The sequence below is a fragment of the Sesamum indicum genome, linkage group LG15 (assembly GCF_000512975.1).
Source record: "Sesamum indicum cultivar Zhongzhi No. 13 linkage group LG15, S_indicum_v1.0, whole genome shotgun sequence".
Taxonomy (NCBI): Eukaryota; Viridiplantae; Streptophyta; class Magnoliopsida; order Lamiales; family Pedaliaceae; genus Sesamum; species Sesamum indicum.
The window spans coordinates 2,266,517-2,287,346 of record NC_026159.1 but is presented as its reverse complement, the minus strand read 5'-3'; the positions used below and the strand labels follow the sequence as shown (position 1 = coordinate 2,287,346).

At 37.0% G+C, this 20,830-nt stretch overlaps 4 protein-coding genes across 6 annotated transcripts in view; 2 read left to right on the top strand and 2 right to left on the bottom strand.

Moving 5' to 3' along the window:
- LOC105177642 (protein COBRA-like) overlaps window positions 1-3,196 on the bottom strand; it is a 3,429-nt gene extending 233 nt beyond the window's left edge. The window contains exons 1-7 of the mRNA XM_011100864.2: window positions 3,061-3,196; window positions 2,684-2,816; window positions 1,950-2,029; window positions 1,139-1,595; window positions 839-998; window positions 452-732; window positions 5-264 (exon numbers count right to left, since the gene is read on the bottom strand). Of these exons, the coding sequence (XP_011099166.1) occupies window positions 5-264; window positions 452-732; window positions 839-998; window positions 1,139-1,595; window positions 1,950-2,029; window positions 2,684-2,816; window positions 3,061-3,168 (1,479 nt within the window). The 5' untranslated portion in view covers window positions 3,169-3,196. The remainder of the gene's footprint in view (window positions 1-4; window positions 265-451; window positions 733-838; window positions 999-1,138; window positions 1,596-1,949; window positions 2,030-2,683; window positions 2,817-3,060) is intronic.
- LOC105177538 (solute carrier family 25 member 44) lies at window positions 7,360-11,603 on the top strand. The gene is made up of 6 exons (XM_011100729.2): window positions 7,360-7,654; window positions 8,587-8,968; window positions 9,368-9,564; window positions 10,119-10,263; window positions 10,420-10,573; window positions 11,116-11,603. The coding sequence occupies exons 1-6, from the start codon at window positions 7,596-7,598 to the stop codon at window positions 11,139-11,141; spliced, it is 963 nt and encodes a 320-aa protein (XP_011099031.1). The 5' UTR covers window positions 7,360-7,595; the 3' UTR covers window positions 11,142-11,603.
- Window positions 11,765-15,967, bottom strand: LOC105177537 (receptor-like protein kinase FERONIA). The gene has a single exon (XM_011100728.2). It carries the CDS (start codon window positions 15,102-15,104, stop codon window positions 12,444-12,446), a length of 2,661 nt encoding a protein of 886 aa, XP_011099030.1. The 5' UTR covers window positions 15,105-15,967; the 3' UTR covers window positions 11,765-12,443.
- On the top strand, window positions 17,518-20,748 carry LOC105177641. Of its 3 annotated transcripts, none has more exons than XR_002288342.1 (2): window positions 17,518-18,630; window positions 19,776-19,850. XR_002288342.1 is itself a non-coding variant. In XM_020699053.1 (2 exons), the coding sequence occupies exons 1-2, from the start codon at window positions 19,048-19,050 to the stop codon at window positions 19,951-19,953; spliced, it is 387 nt and encodes a 128-aa protein (XP_020554712.1). In that variant the 5' UTR covers window positions 18,644-19,047; the 3' UTR covers window positions 19,954-20,748. The 3 variants fall into 3 exon arrangements, 1 of the variants encoding a protein (XP_020554712.1); XR_002288341.1 differs by lacking the exon at window positions 17,518-18,630 and adding an exon at window positions 18,638-19,159; XM_020699053.1 differs by lacking the exon at window positions 17,518-18,630 and adding an exon at window positions 18,644-19,256 and having other exon boundaries at window positions 19,776-20,748.

Sequence of the window (20,830 nt, the reverse complement as noted above, 5' to 3'; positions counted from 1 at the left end):
AAAATAGCAGAGTGATCATTAGCATAAGCATGGAGACATTTTTTCTTAAACTGGCATTTGGTAGATATGGGTATGCGTCTGGAGGTGGCATAACGCAGTTGTCACCATTGAAATAGATTCTTCTTGGGAATGCCCAACCCTTTTCAAAAGTGAAAGTAGATTTGTCCTTTTGGAATAGAAGCTCCGACTGCACGTTTCCAAGAGGGCCGGCTTGCATGAGCAAGTCATTGTAAAATTTGACACCCCACAACATTGCAGTATCATCTGTCACAACAAAAAACATAGTATTAGATTCATGATTAGTTTTACCCCACCACTCGAATCAGTAGAATAGTTTATGCCAAGGAACTAGGAACTAATAAACTGTCGGAACAAGTATAAATATTCTTATGTCAAAAATTATGGCAAAAAAAAGAAAAACAACGGTTGGACTCTATATAGGAGAACTTACTTATATTTTGGTACGGAGTTAATGGCTTGTAGTTGAAGCTGAATATTTGTGTCAGATTGTCGAAGTTGGGGTGTTGGATCACTAAGTTCCACAGGGTATAATTCATCCTGTAATTGAAGTTTGTTATTGTGACTTTGACCCGCCAATAGTCCTTGTAATTTAGCTTCACATGCCAGTGGACTCGAATTGGGCACATATGGCTGGTACATTGGACTAGCGGTGCCAAGCTATTAGACTTCCCATGATCAGAAACAACTGAGGCTAGGTATGGCGAATTTGGACTGAGAGGAGCAAATATCGAAAATGTCTTAAGTTAGTGGAAAATCTTAAAAGTGAAAAAAAGCAAGATAAAGGATGAGCATAATAAGGTTAAAGGGGAAAACTCACTCCACGCAGCTTCCTGGCTGAGTAAGGTTATTTTGACACCCACAAGTACAAGTTGGACAAGGAACAATAGTGTCGTTGTAAAAGGATGATAGTGAGACACAGCAAGTAGGAGTCTTTTGCGCCAGAAACTGAGAGTATGTGCATGTCACGTTCCATGTCACTGCAATAAGAGAAGCACCAGAAAGATTCCAAGAATCTCAGTCTAAAGAATGACTTCAACAAGAACCCTACAATCTGGTCCTTTGTGCCATACATACTCCCACCAAATATGGATATGATAGCAGAAAATGGATAACTTACTCATTGCCTGCGTTACTCTTCGTCCATCCTGGGTGACAAACTTAGTAGGTTTCACGATTTTCGCAGGTCCACAAGTATAGCCAGGTCCAGGTGCTTTCAGAGTGAAGTTCTTGGGAACCCGAACGGTCTTATTGGTGGTTCCAGCAGCACCAACGCTAAGTTGGAAAGAGCTTGCAGCACTAGTTGGATCTTGCCCCCATGAATTTATCACCCCTCCTTTACAACAATTTGCAATCTGTTGGTTGTAAGGAGTTCCAGGCAATAAGTCCACAACCGTTGGATCTTTCTTACAACAATGTGGAATATTCCCTTTAAATCTTGAGCAATCTCCTTGCTCTGTTGTTTGACCTCCCATCATGCTCCAAATCACTTCCTTCTTCGCCCAAGTCCATCCCAAAGTCCAGCCCGGTGCTTGAATGTGACGATATTGTTGGAAGTTGAATATTGTCACAACAGCCTATCCATTTTTCAAGTACAGAGTGAATTAGCATACCATAGAAGCACAGATAGCAACTACACCAGTATAAGAACAGTATAAACTATCAGACGTCCAATGTCAATTCATCAAGATAGTGCATTCTTTAGATACATTATACACTTAAGTTGACCTTAATAAATGAACAGATTCGCGCCATTATTATACTCAGAAAATTGTTGAAGAGGCAGCAGTAACAACAAAGCAAATGGAAATTGCAATACAGAATATCATTCAAAAGAAAAGATATGAAGTGTTTAAACAACATATTCACAATTTCAGAATTGAAATATTATAGTGGTGCTAGAAATTCAAATGGATAAGTATAAAACTTACAACGTAGCCATCGGGAGTCCAACTGATAACGTCCCACTTTATTGTGATATTCCCATTAGGATCAAGTGCGTCATAGGCGTCTGAAAGAAAAAGGAAGGGAACAAACACATCAGAATTCTATGTTCTTGAAATAATATACTAACACTTAAAATTTTCAGCAGAAATGCATTCAGCAAACCATCCAACTCCATATGAACAATAAATTTAACTGTGTAGATTTTCCTAGCTTATAAATATGCAATTCTCAACTGTGATGCTTCAGATTAATCATGGAAAACCAACGGAAGTGGTAGCAAGATTCACTAATTTCACCTCCCAATGAAGGAAAACAGGAAAAAACAATACTACAATAAAACAGACGAACACTCTAAGCCCACTTGAATTCTCTCTACTGCAGCTCAAGCTTTGATGCAATTCAATTCACCTTAAACTCCCATTCATATCAAGAACCAAATCCCATTTCAAGAGGGTAAAAGAAGAAAAAAGAACTGAAAGGAGCCTCAATTTCGGATTTATTTACTGAATAAGTCACTGATGCAACCAGCTACTTAAAGATCCGAATTTCTTTCCAACCAAAAACTAACTTATTAAATCAGGCAATCAATTGCATTAAATCCTCACGAATAATCAGAATTTAGAGCCCACTTGACCAAATTCATTAACAAGAAAACAAGCGCATAATTTTCAATTACGAAAAGACAAGGAAAATCCAAAAGAAAAAAGACAAAGATTACCCGTTGAAGTAAAGCTGAAGCAAGAAACTAAGAAAAATAGCAAAATGGCAGAATTTGACACTCTCAGCAAAGATCTGAAGCAGAGCTCCATCTCCCGAAGCAGATTTTCTTGACCAGCCACAGCTCTCAAGATCTGCAACTTACGCCAAGAGCGAGTGGAGACAAAGAAGAATAAGTGATGATGAATACCCGGTGGCTAAAGCTTGTTTAAGAAGAACTAACTGGACTTTTAAAAACAAAAAGTCAATTTGCCAGTAACATTCGCTGTAAGATTTCTTGAATAATTTACTCTTCTTTATCATTTTCACTACTCTTTTTTGGCACAAACATACGTAAATCTCAAATGGGTCGATATAGATTTCTACCAAGAAACTCACATAGTCACTGTTCTCCAAGATCACTGTAAATATATCAAGGGATTTGATTATTATACTGTGAAGACGACAACCCAACAAAGGGCATGCAGAAACAGGGAGAAAAAACATTTCCCAATGACATTTATTGAGTTTTTTTTTCTTTTTCTGTGGAAATTTATGACATTTAATTGAGTTTGACCAAGTTATTTGATGATTCTTGTGATCTTTAACCCCAAAGATGGCGACGGTTAAAGTTGCTATCCGGATTCTTGATTTTAAATTTGTATTTGATAAATGAGATGAATTCATTTAATTTATTTATTACCAATCAGAAGTCCATACGAAAATTAAAAAGATATTTGGTTAAACTTACAAGTTATTCAAAATATTGTAGAAGGTGTATTAGTAATGTATATGTTATTCAAAATGGTGTTTTTAAATTTATTCAAAATGGTGTTTTTAAATTTATATTTTTTTATCTTTGCATTGACTAAATAATATGTCAAGTATTAATATTTAATATTAATTTATAATTTACCATAAATAACATTATTAGAGTAAATAAAAACTCATAAATTAATGATACCAAAATTAATATCTATAATAGTCATGAACACTCAACTTCAGTATTTAATTTGAACGTGCTTGATTGGCACCTCAAGTTGTTATTTATGAAGTTAAAATTCATAAATATAAGCTACATTTGATATATTTTAACTCTTATATTTTAATTTTCAATACTTCCATTATGAGAATATAGTGTGATAAAATAAGTTGATATAAGTCAAAAATTACGAGCAATTTTCTATTGATTTATGCAAAGTATGTTAAAATTGTAAATATTAAATTGTTTTTTCAAATACTACTCTGACTCTAACTTTTTCTCTATTTTACTTTTGTTTTCGAATACCCTCAACTTGAACTAAGGCTTTTAACTTACAGTAATTTTTACAACTTATTTCCATCATAATTTTTTTTTTAAAATACCTCTTTTATAATTAATACGATTGAAATTGAATAAAATTTGTTAAAATTTGGTGAAAATGAGAATGCTGGTCAAATTTGTAATTAAGAATGTCTGTGTGGGACAAAATTGCCGACAATAAAGACTGAAAACTACAATATATATATATATATATATAATGTCCAATAGCAGGTAATGGGTCCTGCATTTGAATTCCATCATCTAGCTTTTAATTTTTTTTAATATTATTAACAATAATAATAATAATATATTTAGTTAGAACAATGCTCCCTAAACACTTTATTATATCTAGCTTAATAAAAAATTGGTAAATTAATCCCTATACCATCGTCGGTGCTGCAATGCCAATTTCCAATTATAGGGCACGGCATTGGGGTTTCTTCTACCAGTGTATAAATATTTAAAAATCATAGGGATAATAATGTTTCTTTTTCTTATATTTTGATTTAATTACATATAAAATTCTGTATGGTTTGAAAATTTACATTTAGTATTTTTGAAATTTGCTTTCATTTAATAAATATATCTATCTTTTAATCAAAATTCAACGAATTTGTTGATATTAACAAAAATAAATAAATGAAAATCGATATTTATTCTTGATTAACTTATTACTGACTTATTGCAGGTCAAATATTTTTTTTGTGATTAAACTACCCTTATAACGGTAACGATATGTATCTCCTCACATGCATCAACATATAAAAATGTATAAGGGTAATTTGATCATAAAAAGATTTGTTTTATATGACAACCGGGATCAATACGAATTTCTTTCATCCAAATTTTTTTGATAATATGATCAAGGCCGGTGAATTTTGACTAACATTGGAATTTATTTGTTAGAAGTAAGTTTCAAGGGTATTAGATGTAATTTTCCGAATCACAGAAGGTCTCTGTGTAATTATACAAAATCTTAGGGGAGGAGAGTGTAATTATTTCAAATTATAAATAATCAATATTTTTATTGATAATTTGGAGAGAATTAATATGCTAAAGAGTAATTTTTTATATTTAAAAGTAGCAGCGACAACATAGTTCTCTAATGCTTAAGTGATTCGGGCAAAAGAGATCGATAGAAAAGACGAAGAAAATTCTTACAATAAATGAGGTATCTATATCTTAAAATAGTTATGAAGTAGTTGTATGACCAAATATCAGTATTTGTAGGAATTCATGTGTCCTAATCTTAATTTTTGTAGTGTTGGATGATTGACGATGGTAATTTTTTACTACTGAATCGAACCGGATCAATTGCGAATCTACTTGAATAAAAATATGTGAATTCTCTATCATGTTTGAACATTTTAAAATCCTAGAAGTATTATTTTTGTTTTTTAAAAGTTGTTCTTCTTAGACCCCTCCTAACACTTACAAGAAAAGGGGAAAAAAAAAAAAGAAAGAAAGAAAACTTGATTATTTGAATAGTTTAGTAGTCTTGGTCATATGTGGAGGACAGAAGGACTCCAGCTCAAAACAGAACACCTAATCTAAATAAATTCAATTAACATATTTACGTAATTCAAAAATCTCCTCCAGTTATATATAGTTGCTCAAAATTTATTTTACGAGCACCAAATTATTTCAAGTGAAATTATAATAAAATATTTATACTGTAATACCCATAAAATACGAATTATTTGCATCCACCTCCGTTGAGGTTTTGGTCTTTGATATCCACATCCCTTGATGTTTTAATTTTTGGCAAAGAGATCCCCTCTTAGAATTTTTGGTCACAATTATATATTACTTCTTTTTATAATAAAGTAATACTGATGTTTATGACTCAAAGAAATTCGACCTAATGAAAAAAGAATTCTCAACATTCTAATAGGATCCATGACATTAGAATAAAAAAGACAAGTTTAAGGCCTCCCCATCAGGCCCACAATCTGTATGAGGAGAAGGGCCTAAGCTACTCACAGATCTTCCACACATAGCGTCCACTTAGATTGTCACGCATGACTTTTAGCCAACATAGACGACGTGTGTTCCCTTTACAGCCCTGACTCTTGGAGTAGAATGATCCCTTGTTGACCAAAGAGTCCTCAACAACGAAGAATCCTCCTCAGCTCGAAAACTTACTTTCCTCAACCAGATTAGTTGAAGATAAGATCGGATTATGATTTATCTTAACTCATCTCGAAATTAAAGAAAACGTGCAGAATCCTGCCGAGGGGGACACCCCCTCTAAATACAGGTTTGGTCTAGCGAGGGACACCTATGCTGGAATCTTGCTGACACTCTTTTGCACTCTTAACACAATTTATCTCACACAACTTATCACCATATCACGATTTTTAATTATAATTTATTTCTTGAAATTATTTTTACTTAAATCCGATACTAATTTAAACGTTGGAGTGCTAACATGTTGTTTTGCAAGTTCCGTTTCTCAAATTCTTTTATCTCTTGGCCAAGCCCAAAACTAAAGTCCAAGTTTGTTGAATCCGTACCCGTTCGGTAAGAAATTTCATAACAAGTTTTATAATTAAACAATCAAATTTTTTGAGTTGAGCTTTTGGAAATTTTAGCTCTAGTCAATCTTGGCCTGTTTTTCTTTCTTTTTTTTTTTCAATAATTATGTTTTTCAAATTAATGTAATATATTACTTTAATATTTAAGTATGATTTTCATCCTTATTGTTTATATTTCTAATATTAGCCATCTAAAACGAAAGTATAGTCTTAATCTGTTATTGGAAAAAGATGAATATGATTTTTCATTTAATTTTATTTAATTTATTTTCGCGTAATCAAAGTAAAAATAATTAGAGTTAATTAATTATTTTTTATTAACTAACCAAACAACAAAGTGTATCAACATAGTGATTAAATCAACCATTTGAATTGAATATATGCTTATATAATAAAGAAAGACTTTTTTTATTTATAAATAGCGGTTAATAATACTAATACACTAATTTTTAAATACTAATAATTAAGTAGTTTTAAAAAATAATTTTAATTAATCTTCTTCTTCATTTTTATTACAAAAGTAATTGAACGTAATTTTTTAACCCCATTATATTGATTTTTTTATTGTATCGATAATATTTTAAGGCCTTATTTACTTGATGTGATGGGATTTAAGTGATATTTTTAGAATTAGAATTCAGTTATAATCAACTATATTAACCAACTTTAGGTACTAATATCGGATCGATTTAAAATAAATTAAATAAAAAATTACTAAGTGATTATTTTCTATTAATAACTAAAGTAAAGGTGCCCTAAATTTATTTTTATTTTTTTAAAAAAATAATTTATTGAGTTATATATATTCATAATTAACAACTATACAACAGATAATAAAGTAACCACTAAAACCAACAGGAACAGCGAGGGTTGTCGTACCCGCGGCACAGCAGATCGCCACCGCCAACGAAGAACCTGATTTCTTTGTTTGAAATAAAAGAAACCTGACTTCCGCCCAACCGTTTTTCCACCAGACGCGCAGACGCAGACGCAGTGCTCAATTTCTTTTTAATTTTTTGGTCACAGTTTCAACTTCGCCTCGTGTTAGGGTTTTCTTTTTGTTTTAGGTGTTGTCTATTCTGATTGAGTGTTCGATGGATATTGGGGGAGGAGGCAGACAATCGTTTGGTCAAACGGAGATTAACTGGGACAAGTAAGCTTCGAGTTTATCTACTTTAATTTGTCTGTTAATTATTTCTTTCATCATTTATAGTTTGTTGAGGAATTTATTAGTTCCTTGCGATTGGTATTTGTTAATGAAATCTTTGTGATTGGTAATGGACATATACTTTGTACTAGAATAATTGCACTACTGCGTACTGGAGTATGGTAAGGTTTACGGCTGTCTGCTGCCGTATGTTGATGTGTAAGTTGAGTTTTATCGGATTGTGGAAGAAGAACACAGTTGCATTTTACTTATTCTTCTTTTCTTGGGTTTGGGTGTGTTTTTGGTGTGGGTGGGTCGTATTAGATTGGTTTGTTGGGATTTCTTTGTAGTGCAATTGCAGCGACATGATTCGCTTAGAGTTGGGGATTTGTTCAAGAATGTTAGTAATGTAGAAGTTCCTAAAGATTCCTTCCAAGATTTGAGTAATTTGTGATTGTGGCTGGTTAAGGGTTTGTTTAGTTGTGGATTAATTGTTTTCCACGGGTGATGAGGGGGGTTCCTTGCAAGACGTTGAGCTGAGATGTTTAGTGGCTTGGAGTGTTAACGTGGTTATTTCATTCATTTTGTTTCCAAGAGATTCTACTGAAAGAGATTTTACTAGCAAATATTTATTTGGGCAGCTTGGAAACGATAACTTAATAACCTCCCATTTATATTGTAATAAGTTCTTATTGTAATACCCAAATGCTGTTGTTTCCAAGAAAAACATTTAATTGATGTAGTAGATTATTAACCGTGTTCATTCTCCATGGGCATAAGAAATCTTCCATTATGTCTCATCACGGGTCCTGTATTTATTAGGCTGCCTTGTTTCTTGTCCCGATTGAGGTAACTACTGCTTGAGAAGATCTTGTTTTGTGCTATTATGTAAATTTGGTATCTTTCTAGTTATTAAATGCTTTTCTTCTCTACTGCAGGCTTGACAAAACTAAGTTCTATGTTGTTGGAGCTGGGATTTTTACTGGAGTTACGGTGGCACTTTATCCAATTTCAGTTGTGAAGACTAGGTTGCAAGTTGCTTCGAATGATGCTTTAGAAAGAAATGCATTTTCTGTAATCAGGGGTCTATTAAAAACAGATGGGATTCCTGGATTATATAGAGGTTTTGGAACTGTAATTACTGGAACAATACCTGCAAGAATTATATTTCTCACAGCATTAGAGACAACAAAAGTGGCTGCTCTCAAGATGTTGAATCCATTCAAATTGTCAGAGCCTACACAGGCAGCTATTGCAAATGGGGTTGCTGGCATGATGGCATCTTTTTGTTCACAAGCTGTTTTTGTTCCTATTGATGTGGTATGCGACAAGTACTCCATAAGTTCATCTTTTGTCCATTAAATTTCTAGATTATTTCTTATTTAGGGATACTTTTTGAACATTGGGGGACAGTGCCATGACCTAGGTTTGATTGAACGACCTGATGTATGTGTTAAATGCAAATAGGTTACGGTACGAAATAATTACCGTCATGTGTAAATATTATATGTTTAACCTTCTGATACCTTTACTTGCTGCTCTGTCCAAAACTCTTATAGTTCTTATTATTCTGTCCAAATCGTAGTATGTTGGAGAGTAAAATAAACATGTCTCTGATTTCACCTTTTGAGGTTGGTTGAAATTTGTTTGGCTTATCTTCTCTTGGTGCATTTTAAAATATCAGTTGCTTAAAGCTAATGCAAGTCATGTTTTCAAAAGGTTAGTCAAAGGTTGATGGTCCAAGGTTATTCTGGGCATGCAACTTATAATGGGGGCTTGGATGTTGTTCGTAAGGTCATTAAATCCGATGGCATACGGGGATTATATAGAGGCTTTGGTCTGTCTGTTATGACATATTCACCATCAAGTGCTGTCTGGTGGGCAAGTTATGGTTCAAGCCAACGCGTGATCTGGAGGTCTTTCTTTGAGCTTCAGTTTACTTGGTTATTTCTGTTAGATTAGAACTAACAGTTTTTTTCTTTATTATTGTGAAGTTTCTATCTTGCATGTTGCATCTTTTGATTTTTGGGTTTTAGTGTGATAAATACTGTTCAAGACTCTATTAGTCCTTGACTGAAGGTCATAGTTCTAAGTTTCTAACTGGTATAGATTTTTGCAGTACTATGTTTACAAGTTTTTCTTTCCCTTCCCTTTCTTACCCAACTTAACTGAAATGTTTACTTTCTGTGCCACATGTGTTCACGAGTCATATCATGTTACCTAGAGTAGTTAGGAAATAGCATTCATATTTCCACAGGTATTTGTAATAGTTTTCTATTGGACATGACTTTTATTCTCCATAACTAATGCAGCCAGCAGCACACCTTTAGATGAAACCATGGAATGATTGATTTTTGTGCCAAGTTCATTTTCCTTTGTGTTTTTTTTTGTCTGTCCTCATATTTGGTTAGTCTTGTGATATTTTTCTACTTTCTTATGTCCCAACATTCATTTTGAATGTTTGCGGCAGACTGTTGGATCATGGTACTGGTTCTGATGGGAAAGCTCCAAGCGAAGGGAAAATTGTGTTGGTTCAAGCTGCTGGAGGAATTTTTGCAGCTGCGACGGCCTCATGCGTCACAACCCCATTGGATACCATAAAAACTCGCTTGCAGGTTGGGCTATTTATTTATTCTTGTACACTGGTCTCATAGTACACTATATTTTTTGCTTGGCAGCATTACGCTATACTAGAATTGTTTACGTGGAACTCCTTTAAGTGGTTTTTGTCTTAAAAAATTGTATCCAGTCAATGTTTTTATGTGCTCCAGGTGATTGGGCATGAAAAGAGACCCACTGCAAGGCAAGTGGTCAGAAATTTGATTGCAAATGATGGTTGGACTGGATTATATAGAGGGCTTGGCCCTAGATTTTTCAGCATGTCAGCTTGGGGAACTTCTATGATACTGGCCTATGAATATCTGAGTAAGGCCTTCTTTGCACCTCTTTTATCTTATCTGTTGTCATATCATTTTTACTACAAATGTCCCTTTTGTTAGGCATATAGGTTTATTATTTTTATTTTTTTGGGCATATTGGTTAATTAAGTCTGATATGTTCTGCTTGAATAGAAAAAATGTACAGAGATTAAACCTTTTGACAGCAATATTCTGGTCTTCTGTTTCTGTTGGCCATTGGTCAGTATTTTGTGTTGTTGTCTCGGACACATCTGCAGTCCATGGCAGAAAAACACTTTAAAAGATTTGTTTGCTTTGTGGAGCTTCCTTTTTACGTACTGTTTCTGCCACAATTAGAGACTGCTTTCATATGTTTAATAGTGGCTGTTGCTTGTTCATATTGTAATTTGCCACTATCACAAAATCCTATACAATGTTTCCAGTTGGAAGTTTAGAATTTATTTTATACGTCCATCCTTGTGGCAGCATGCCATAGCTGTGAAGCATTTCATCCCAGCTAATTTTTGAGTTCAAACTAATGGCTGTATGTTGTTTTTTTGGAACATGCAGAGCGCTTGTGCGCAATAGATGAATAGGCTCATGACCACAATCTATTGGGGCTGCATATGTTCACTGGGTGACATGATTTTGCGTAGAACCTGTCCATATAGAAGATATATAGGTTGTTGAAGTTACAGTAGAGATGTTCGCTCTGCATTTGAACTGGATAACAGATATCTTGCCGTCTATTACTGCAGAGTGGAAAGTCAGCGTCTTGGCAGTATATTATTATTTGCCAATTTAACAAAATATTGATGCCTAATTCTTTTTGGTGGATACACATTCTTTAGCATTGAACCACTGCATATTTTGTCATTCTCGACAAAAGAATTGTACTTGATGTAAGGTACAGCAGTTACAATAGATTGCCTGACCACAAGTTCCACTGCCCTGCTATATTTTTTCATGCTGGGGAAAACATCCTTTATTGTAGAGAGATTCGATTTCCTCAATTATGCGCAGTTTCCGAATTTAGTTGATGTATGAATTTAAGATTATTGTGGATTCATGGGCTCTGCTATTCAAAGACGGTAATTGAAAGAAAAAGTGCTTAAAAGATCAATCGACCTTCTACCTGCCTTGTATTGGAAGGTGAAAGCAAGGAGCATTTTGGAAGCCCCTCCTGTTGGCGGTATCTATCCGATAAAATGACTCGTGTGTTTTTCGTTGCCTTGACAAGTGAGGGAGCACAAGCACCTCCAGGAAGCGGAATATTTAAGTTACAATCACATATTATTCATAATTCGGGTGATTTAATAGTCTCTACTCAATGGGAAGTTTAATATCTTATTGAATTGATTATCTAATCTTCTCCAGTAATTTATTGATTGATTTGTAATATTAGTATATAGTCTTCTCAATTTACTAGACTTGGGTTTCTCTGATAAGGACATAAAGCCGTCAGCAAATTATTCTATTCGAGTTCCTGTTGCTACCTGCTTAAAGAGATTCTTGGAGTGGAATTCTTCAAATTCTTGCCTGTATAATTTTCTTCTCTTAATAGTACTAGATTGTCTTTGTGTCAGATTTTCCCGAATTCAGGGCTCCATCTCTTTTGGCTGCATTTGGCTAAGTTGATATCAGTACTAGAAAATATGAAACTTATACACCAGTCATGGATCACTTGATTTCTACAACAAACGACAGCTCAAAAATTGGGTGGATTGACTATAGCTTTCAGCCAGCCACCTTGGACCTTCGTGTCAATGATGAAAACTTTAAATCCCAAGTCCGCGCCGTGCCAGGAACTAACTTATAAAAATGTTACTGCCTGACAATTACCCAAGAGAAGAAACACAACCGATAGTAGGTAGTGGATATGAAATTCGATCAACATCTCAACGTCCTAAGGGGTTCATGATTTCAGAGAAAATATCCCCAGACTTCAACTTTTCACTGCTGGGGGTTGATAAACCGCTGCTCTTTGATCCAGACAGAGCAGCTTCACTACTCCCCCAAAGCATTTCCTCATCCGTTTTGTCTGGTTCTCCAACTGCGAGCAATGGCAATGATGGACTTGCTGCAAAGAAGCTGTCACCACCTTCCACCTTGTTGCTACCTCTACAGTCCGTCCCCTCTTGCTGCTGCATTGCAAACTCGAGCATCCAAAGGACATCACTCATTGCTGGCCTATCAATTCCCTTGTCGCTAATGCAGTGGATGGCCGTTTCCACGAATTTCTTCAAACACTCGGGTGCAATTTGATCCTTGAGATTGGAATCAATAATTTGCTCAAATGTCCCTTTCCTATAACAAAATTTAGCCCACTCCGCCAAGTTCACTTGCTCCTTTGGGAGGCTTGGAATTATGGCAGGCCTTGCGCATAAAACTTCCAACAATACTATGGCAAAGGAATAGACATCGGACTTGTCCGTCAACTGTTGTCGCCTGTAGTACTCAGGATCCATGTAGCCAAAGCTGCCTTTCACCACAGTGCTAACATGGGTCTGCGCGCCACCTGTTGGCCCTACTTTTGACAGGCCGAAATCGGACATTTTGGCCACCCATTTCTCATCTAGTAAGATGTTAGTGGACTTGATATCACGGTGAATGATGGCATGCTTAGCGCCAGTGTGAAGGTAGTGCAGTCCTTCGGCAGCGTCAATGCAAATCTGCAGTCTTTTCTTCCATGATAGTGGAGAATTCTGTGAATTGTAGAGATGCTCACGTAAAGTGCCATTCGCCATGTAATCATAGACTAAGATCATCTCTCCATTCTCATCGCAATAGCCAATTAAAGACACTAAGTGATGGTGCCTTAGCTTGGACAACATCTCGATTTCTGTCAGGAATTCGCGTGCTCCTTGATTTGACGACGGGTTTAATCTTTTAATTGCCACGGCAGTGGCTCCATCGTCGATGTACCCTTTGTAGACATTGCCAAATCCTCCCCTGCCAATCAGAAATTTCTCATGAAAGTTATCTGTAGCAATTTTGATCTCCCTCAGCAAGAAATGTCTGCATAAGTCGGACGGAAGTGATGAACCCGATCCATTGGTCCTGGTGGTGGACCTTGATGTGGTCGAGAAGGGCACCCATGGTGTCTTGGTAGCACTCGTAGTTCCAGAGTCCTTCATTTTTCGCTGCCTCCTGAAAATCAAGAAACTCAAGGCTGCAACTAAGGAAAGAATGCCCACGATGCTCCCTATAACAGCGTAAACAACCGATGATCCTCCTTTCCCCTTCTTCTCCAGTGGTGGATTCACCACTGCTGCAGGCGAGGAAGAAGTCGTCTTAGATCCAGGGTTGGAAGCTGCAAGACTCCGGCCAATGTCGCTGAGTTTGAAAATCTCTAAACCATTTAACAGAGCGCTTGAATACATTGGCAGTCCCTCCATGTTAGGGAACAAAGAAAGCCGTAGGTTTTTCTTCCCACGGTGGCCGTCGTCAGGAACCCATGTTATGTAGTCTCTGAAGATGGGAATTCCACGGCCACCGGACCAGGAAATGACGTCTGCTCGAGTTTCCTGCGTCTGGTTATTGACAGCAATTGTGAAAACCCTTCGGTTTTGCTCCGTTATTTCCCGCTGAAACTCGCAGAAATGGAATCTGAGCAGATAGTAAAACCCGGAATCAACGGGAAATGCCCACTCCAGACTTATGCTTGTGTTCGCCATCGCTCTGGCTGTTGTGTATACTATTTCCGGTGCACTGTAAGGCGGAGTCTGGTTAGTGTAGTTGATCTGGGAGTCCTCAAGATGAGGGGTCCAACCATGATTCTCCCCAAATATAAGGTCATCATCTTGGGACCAGGCCCGAAACATGCCGCGGGTAGGCCCGCTGTCGTCTTCAATTGCAACATCGGCACCGCCGCCCACGTTTAGCCGGTAAAGATTCTCCAGAGCGGTATCGTCCTTGAGATAAAACAGCTGGTCCACAAATTTGATGGGCACATCGTTTCCCCGGAAATAGAGTTTATCTGGAAGTGAAACAATTTCAATCCCATTGACAAAGGCAAAAGAGTTCTGATTCGGGGAGAAGGTCACATCCAGCCTCTGTTTTTCTTGAACATTGACGACAAATTCTTTCATAAAGGAAGGTCTTGAAGGCGACGGGGAGTTCAGAAAAGCACTGAAGTTGCTTAACAAAGTGAAGCCATTGGCAGTGACCGAGAAGAAAGATTGAGAAGTGTTGAAGCCGGAGTAGGTGTCGGGGTAGAAGTAAAGGCGAAGGAATTTCGCGCCTGTTAGGACGGGGAAAGCGTAGGTGAACGAGGAACGAAAAACACGGGCCGTTTGATAAGGGACTTGGAAAACGGAGGGGGCCATAGTGGAAGCCATGGAGCTCAAAGATATGCTGGCGGCGTTTGGTGGAGCGTAGCTTGAACGCTCGTCGCTGTCCCAGCTCCGACTGCTGGTATCGTTCAAGTTTGATAGTGAGCCGCAGTTGAGGAGGATGAGATCGGTGGCCGTGTATGCAGGCGTGGCGGCAGAGGTGGTTGGGATTCTTGGAAAGATGTGGAGGAGAAGGAGAAGGTAAAGAGAGTAGGTGAGCAGCATTTTTAATGGGGGAATAGAAGAGGTTTCAGCTCAGGCTGCTGAACAGAGCTCTCTGCAATCAAACTCTATATGAAGGAAGAGGCCAGAAATGAAAAGATTAAAGCTTGAGAAAGAAGACTTGCAAGTCTTTGCAGTAGAACAAGTCAATGCAATTATATATATATGGGTATGTTATCTTTATATTATTCATTTTAAATAACTCATTGTTCATGTAATAACGAGATAAAAGAATTGAACCAACAGTGAGAAGACTCTCCATCACATCACTTAACATTTCTCCTTCCGACAATAACAACAGCTGCTCCAAACAAACACAACCGGAAATGTTAGACTGATCCCAAGTAGTTTAAAGTTACACACAAAAGCAAGAAAAGAAAACGAAACTTGATCAAGCATCCCGATCGCAGAGATTCTTGAAGTCACAAGGTCGTTTGTAGAGCTTGTTGGTAGTAGGGAAGCAACTGCTATAAACTTCAGCGTCGCAGTATCGCTTATTCTGCTTCATAGATTCGTAGGAAACCACGGGTGGTTTCCCCCCTAAAACCCTTCTGCTAATCTCCGACCCACCCATTAGAAATTCTGCTTCATCGTCAATTCTCCACCCATGGCCGCTGGTGCTGTTCAAACAATCGGCAGTGTCGTTCAGGCATGAGAATAAGAGACAAACACACATGTAAATGCAAGAATTCCTCAAGATTGTCGCCATATTTCTCTATCACACCACTCTGATCTAAACGTGTTGATTCCAATTAGTGAAAATGATGAACTCACGGACTTGAATTAGTATGTCTATTGCCACCTCTTTTTTAATTGTTTCTTGCTTTGTATTTTAGCAAATTGCTGGATACGAATCTTGCTCCAATTATTTTATCTTCACATAAAGATGAATGAGTTAGTAGTTGTCTTCTGTTCCATCTTACTATACTGATAAATGATTGTCATCGTTGCCCCACTTGATCAATGAATTTTGGTTTTGGTGAAAATATTGTCGGCAATGCACAGTTGCGTTTGATGTCGTATGGGTCCCTATGGAGTTGGAGAGATTGGTCCCTTGATACGAGGCCACCTGAAGCTTGACGAGGGCCAAGTAACCCATGTACCAGAATTGGTGAAAATATCCACCTGTTTCCGTTTTTAGGAACAACCCAATGGATTGGACGACTCAAAATTTGAATTCGAATTTGGTTTGTGAATATGAGTATGATGGGCTTGTGTTAAAAAGGATAAAAAAGACATCCTTGTATTCACAAGATGGACATTTGTAGTACTTGCTCTCTGGCGTCTAGACCGATGCAACTGCCATAAACTTTAGTGTCTAATAATATCTGAGGTAAATTTAAGGAAATTCATGCATCTTATATATAGACCTTTTGTGTATTAATCCAGATAATTTGAAGTTTTAGAAGGCAGTTCTGCTAAGTACTACTTATGTTTCCCTGCACTAGTGCACGAACTTGTGTGCTACTTCAGATTGTGAAAAAAATTTGGCACGAGGCAATCTCAAGGACCAACGGGGATGCAATCTATACAATCATGACTCTTCCTGACTGGGCAAAATATCTACTACCTGTATTCAGCTCTTCATGAGTTGAGCACCTTAATTACCTTCTGCGGTTTCCTGCTACTTTAATGCGAGTCTTGTCACTATATCAGACGGCCAGTCAGTTCCATGATCAACCAAACACCTTCCTGCTGTCTCTATGAATGTTTTAAGACTATCTGGTGATATTCGTCCAACCAGAATTGGATCGATACAACCAGCAAGGTTACCTCTCATGCACGACTTAATCCAATGGGCCAGACTCACTTGATACATCCGTTACTCTGTTAATTATTTCTTTCATGATTAGGAGTTAGTTGTGGAAGGAATTTATTAGTTCCTTGCGATTGGTATTTGTTAATGAAATCTTTTGCGATTGGTAATGGACATATACTTTGTACTAGAATAATTTCACTAATGCGTACTGGAGTATGGTAAGGTTTACGGCTGTCTGCTGCCACATGTTGACGTAAGTGAGTTTTATTGGATTGTGGAAGAAGAACAAAGTTGCACTTTACTTATTCTTCTTTTTCTTGGGTTTGGGTGTGTTAATCGTATTAGATTGGTTTGTTGGGATTTCTTTGTAGTGCAATTGCAGCGACAGGATTCGCTTAGAGTTGGGGATTTGCTCAAGAATGTTAGTAATGTAGAAGTTCCTAAAGATTCCTTCCAAGATTGGAGTAATTTGTGATTGTGGCTGGTTGAGGGGTTTGTTTAGTTGTGGATTAATTGTTTTCCACTGGTGATAAGGGGGGTTCCTTGCAAGATGTTGAGCTGAGATGTTTAGTGGCTTTGAGTTATTTCATTCATTTTGTTGCCAAGAGATTCTACTGAATGAGATTAAACTTTTAAGATTTTACTGGCAAGGACTTATTTGGGCAGCTTGGAAATGGAGCATGGAAACGACAACTTAATAACCTCCCATTTATATTGTAATTGATTGTAATAAGTTGTTATTGTAATACCCAAATGCTGTTGTTTCGAAGAAAAACATTTAATTAACGTAGTAGATTATGAACCGTGTCCATTCTCCATGGGCATAAGAAATCTTCCAGTATGTCTCATCATGGGTCCTGTATGTTTCTTGTTCCTGATTGAGATAACTAGTGCTTGAGAAGATCTTGTTTTGTGCTATTATGTGAATTTGGTATCTTTCGAGTTGTTAAATGCTTTTCTTCTCTACTGCAGGCTTGACAAAACTAAGTTGTATGTTGTTGGAGCTGGGATTTTTACTGGAGTAACGGTGGCATTGTATCCAATTTCAGTTGTGAAGACTAGGTTGCAAGTTGCTTTGGATGATGCTTTAGAAAGAAATGCATTTCCTGTAATCTGAAACGTTATGGAAGCAGAAAGAGGTGGGAAAGAAAACAGAGCGAAGAAGAAAGAAGTGAAAGCTGCAACTCCATTAAATTTTTCATTGAAAAACTCAAAATGAATCCGCTCATTACATATAAGAACCAGTCTGATATTCTTCTTTCCCAAAAATTACAACTAAAAATGGAGAACCAAAGCTCTTCAATCTGCTGCTTCTTTCCTTTTTCTGCAAGCTCAAGCTTCAGAGCTCAGGGGCGAGACCATCCACGCCTGCCTCCACGTGTCCCTCTGTCAGGTCCCCTGCCGTTTTCTCCAGATTGCCCTAATTGAGCCAAAACGTCGCCGTTGCTTCCTTCGTCTTCTAATCCGCCCCCAATCTTGAATTCGCCCTTGATCGTGTGGCTCTGGTTCATCCTCTTCGTCGAACGGCCATTTCGAAGAATCGTGACGAAATGCATAACAGGAACACGTAAATTTAACAGGAACATGTAATTACAGGAACAATACCAGGAAGAATTATATTTCTCACAGCATTAGAGACAACAAAAGTGGCTGCTCTCAAGATGTTGAATACATTCAAATTGTCAGAGCCTACACAGGCTATTGCAAATGGGGTTGCTGGCATGATGGCATCTTTTCGTTCACAAGCTGTTTTTGTTCCTATTTTTTGTGGTATGCGGCAAGTACTTCCATAAGTTCATCTTTTGTCCATTAAATTTCTAGATTATTTCTTAGTTAAGGATACTTTTTTGAACATTGGTGGACAGCGCCATGACCTAGGTTTGATTGAACGACCTGATGTATGTGCTAAATTGCAAATAGGATACGGTACGAAACAATTACCGTAATGTATAAATATAATATGTTTAACCTTCTGATACCTTTACTTGCTGCTCTGTCCAATACTCTTATAATTCTATTATTCTATCCAAATCGTGGTATGTTGGAGAGTAAAATAAACATGTCTCTGATTTCACCTTTTGAGGTTGTTTGAAATTTTGTTTGGCTTATCTTCTCTTGGTGCATTTTAAAATATCAGTTGCTTAAAGCTAATGGAAGTCATGTTTTCAAAAGGTTAGTCAAAGGTTGATGGTCCAAGGTTATTCTGGGCATGCAACTTATAATGGGGGCTTGGAAGTTGTTCGTAAGGTCATTAAATCTGATGGTATACGGGAATTATCTAGAGGCTTTGGTCTGTCTGGTATGACATATTCATCATCAAGTGCTGTCCGGTGGGCAAGTGATGGTTCAAGCCATCGCCTGATCCGGAAGTCTTTCTTTGAGCTTCAGTTTACTTGGTTATTTCTGTTAGATTAGAACTAACAGCTTCTTCTTTATTATTGTGAAGTTTCTATCTTGCATGTTGCATCTTTTGATTTTTGGGTTTTAGTGTGATCAATACTGTTCAAGACTTAGTCCTTGACTGAAGATCATAGTTCTAAGTTTCTAACTGGTATAGATTTTTGCAGTACTATGTTTACAAGTTTTTCTTTCCCTCTTCTTTCTTTACCCAACTTAACTGAATGTTTACTTTCTGTGCCACATGTGTTCACGAGTCATATGTGTTTCCTGGAGTAGTTAGGAAATAGCATTCATATTTCCACAGGTATATGTAATAGTTTTCTATTGGACATAACTTTTATTCTCCATAAGTAATGTAGCCAGCAGCAGACCTTTAGATGAAACCATGGAATGATTGATTTTTGTGCCAAGTTCATTTTCCTTTGTGTTATTTTTTTGTCCGTCCTCATGTTGGGTTAGTCTTGTGATATTTTTCTACCTTCTTACGTTCCAACAATCATTTTGAATGTTTGCAGTAGACTGTTGGATCACGGTACTGGTTCTGATGGGAAAGCTCCAAGCCAAGGGAAAATTGTGTTGGTTCAAGCTGCTGGAGGAATTTTTGCAGCTGCGACGACCTCATGCATCATAACCCCATTGGATACCATAAAAACTCGCTTGCTGAAGGAATATAGAAGATATTTACGTTGTTGAAGTTACAGTAGAAATGTTCGCTCTGCATTTGAACTGGATAACAGATATCTTGCCGTCTATTACTGCATAGTGGAAAGCCAGCATCTGGGCAGTATTGTTATTTGCCAATTTAACAAAATATTGATGCCTAATTCTTTTTGGTGGATACACATTCTTTAGCATTGAACCACTGCATATTTTGTCATTCTCGACACAAGAATTGTACTTGATGTAAGGTACAACAGTTACAATAGATTGCCTGACCACAAGTTCCACTGCCCTGCTATATTTTTTCATGCTGGGGAAAACATCCTTTATTGTAGAGTGATTCAATTTCCTCAATTATGCGCAGTTTCCGAATTTAGTTGATGTATGAATTTAAGTTTATTGTGGATTCATGGGCTCTCTGCCATTCAAAGACGGTAATTGAAAGAAAAAGGGCTTAAAAGATTAATCGACCTTCTACCTGCCTTGTATTGGAAGGTGAAAGCAAGGAGCATTTTGGAAGCCCCTCCTGTTGGCGGTATCTATCCGATAAGATGACTCGTGTGTTTTTCGTTGTCTTGACAAGTGAGGGAGAACAAGCACTTGAAGGAAGCGGAAGATTTAAGTTACAATCACATATTATTCATAATTCGGGTTATTTAATAGTCTCCACTCAAAGGGAAGTTTAATACCTTAATGGATTGATTATCTCATCTTCTCCAGTAATTTATTGATTGATTTGTATTATTAGTATATATAGTCTTCTCATACACGTTCAATTTACTAGACTTGGGTTTCTCTGATAAGGGCATAAAGCCGTCAGCAAATTATTCCATTCAAGTTCCTGTTGCTACCTGCTTAAAGAGATTCTTGGAGTGGAATTCTTCAAATTCTTGCTTGTATAATTTTCTTC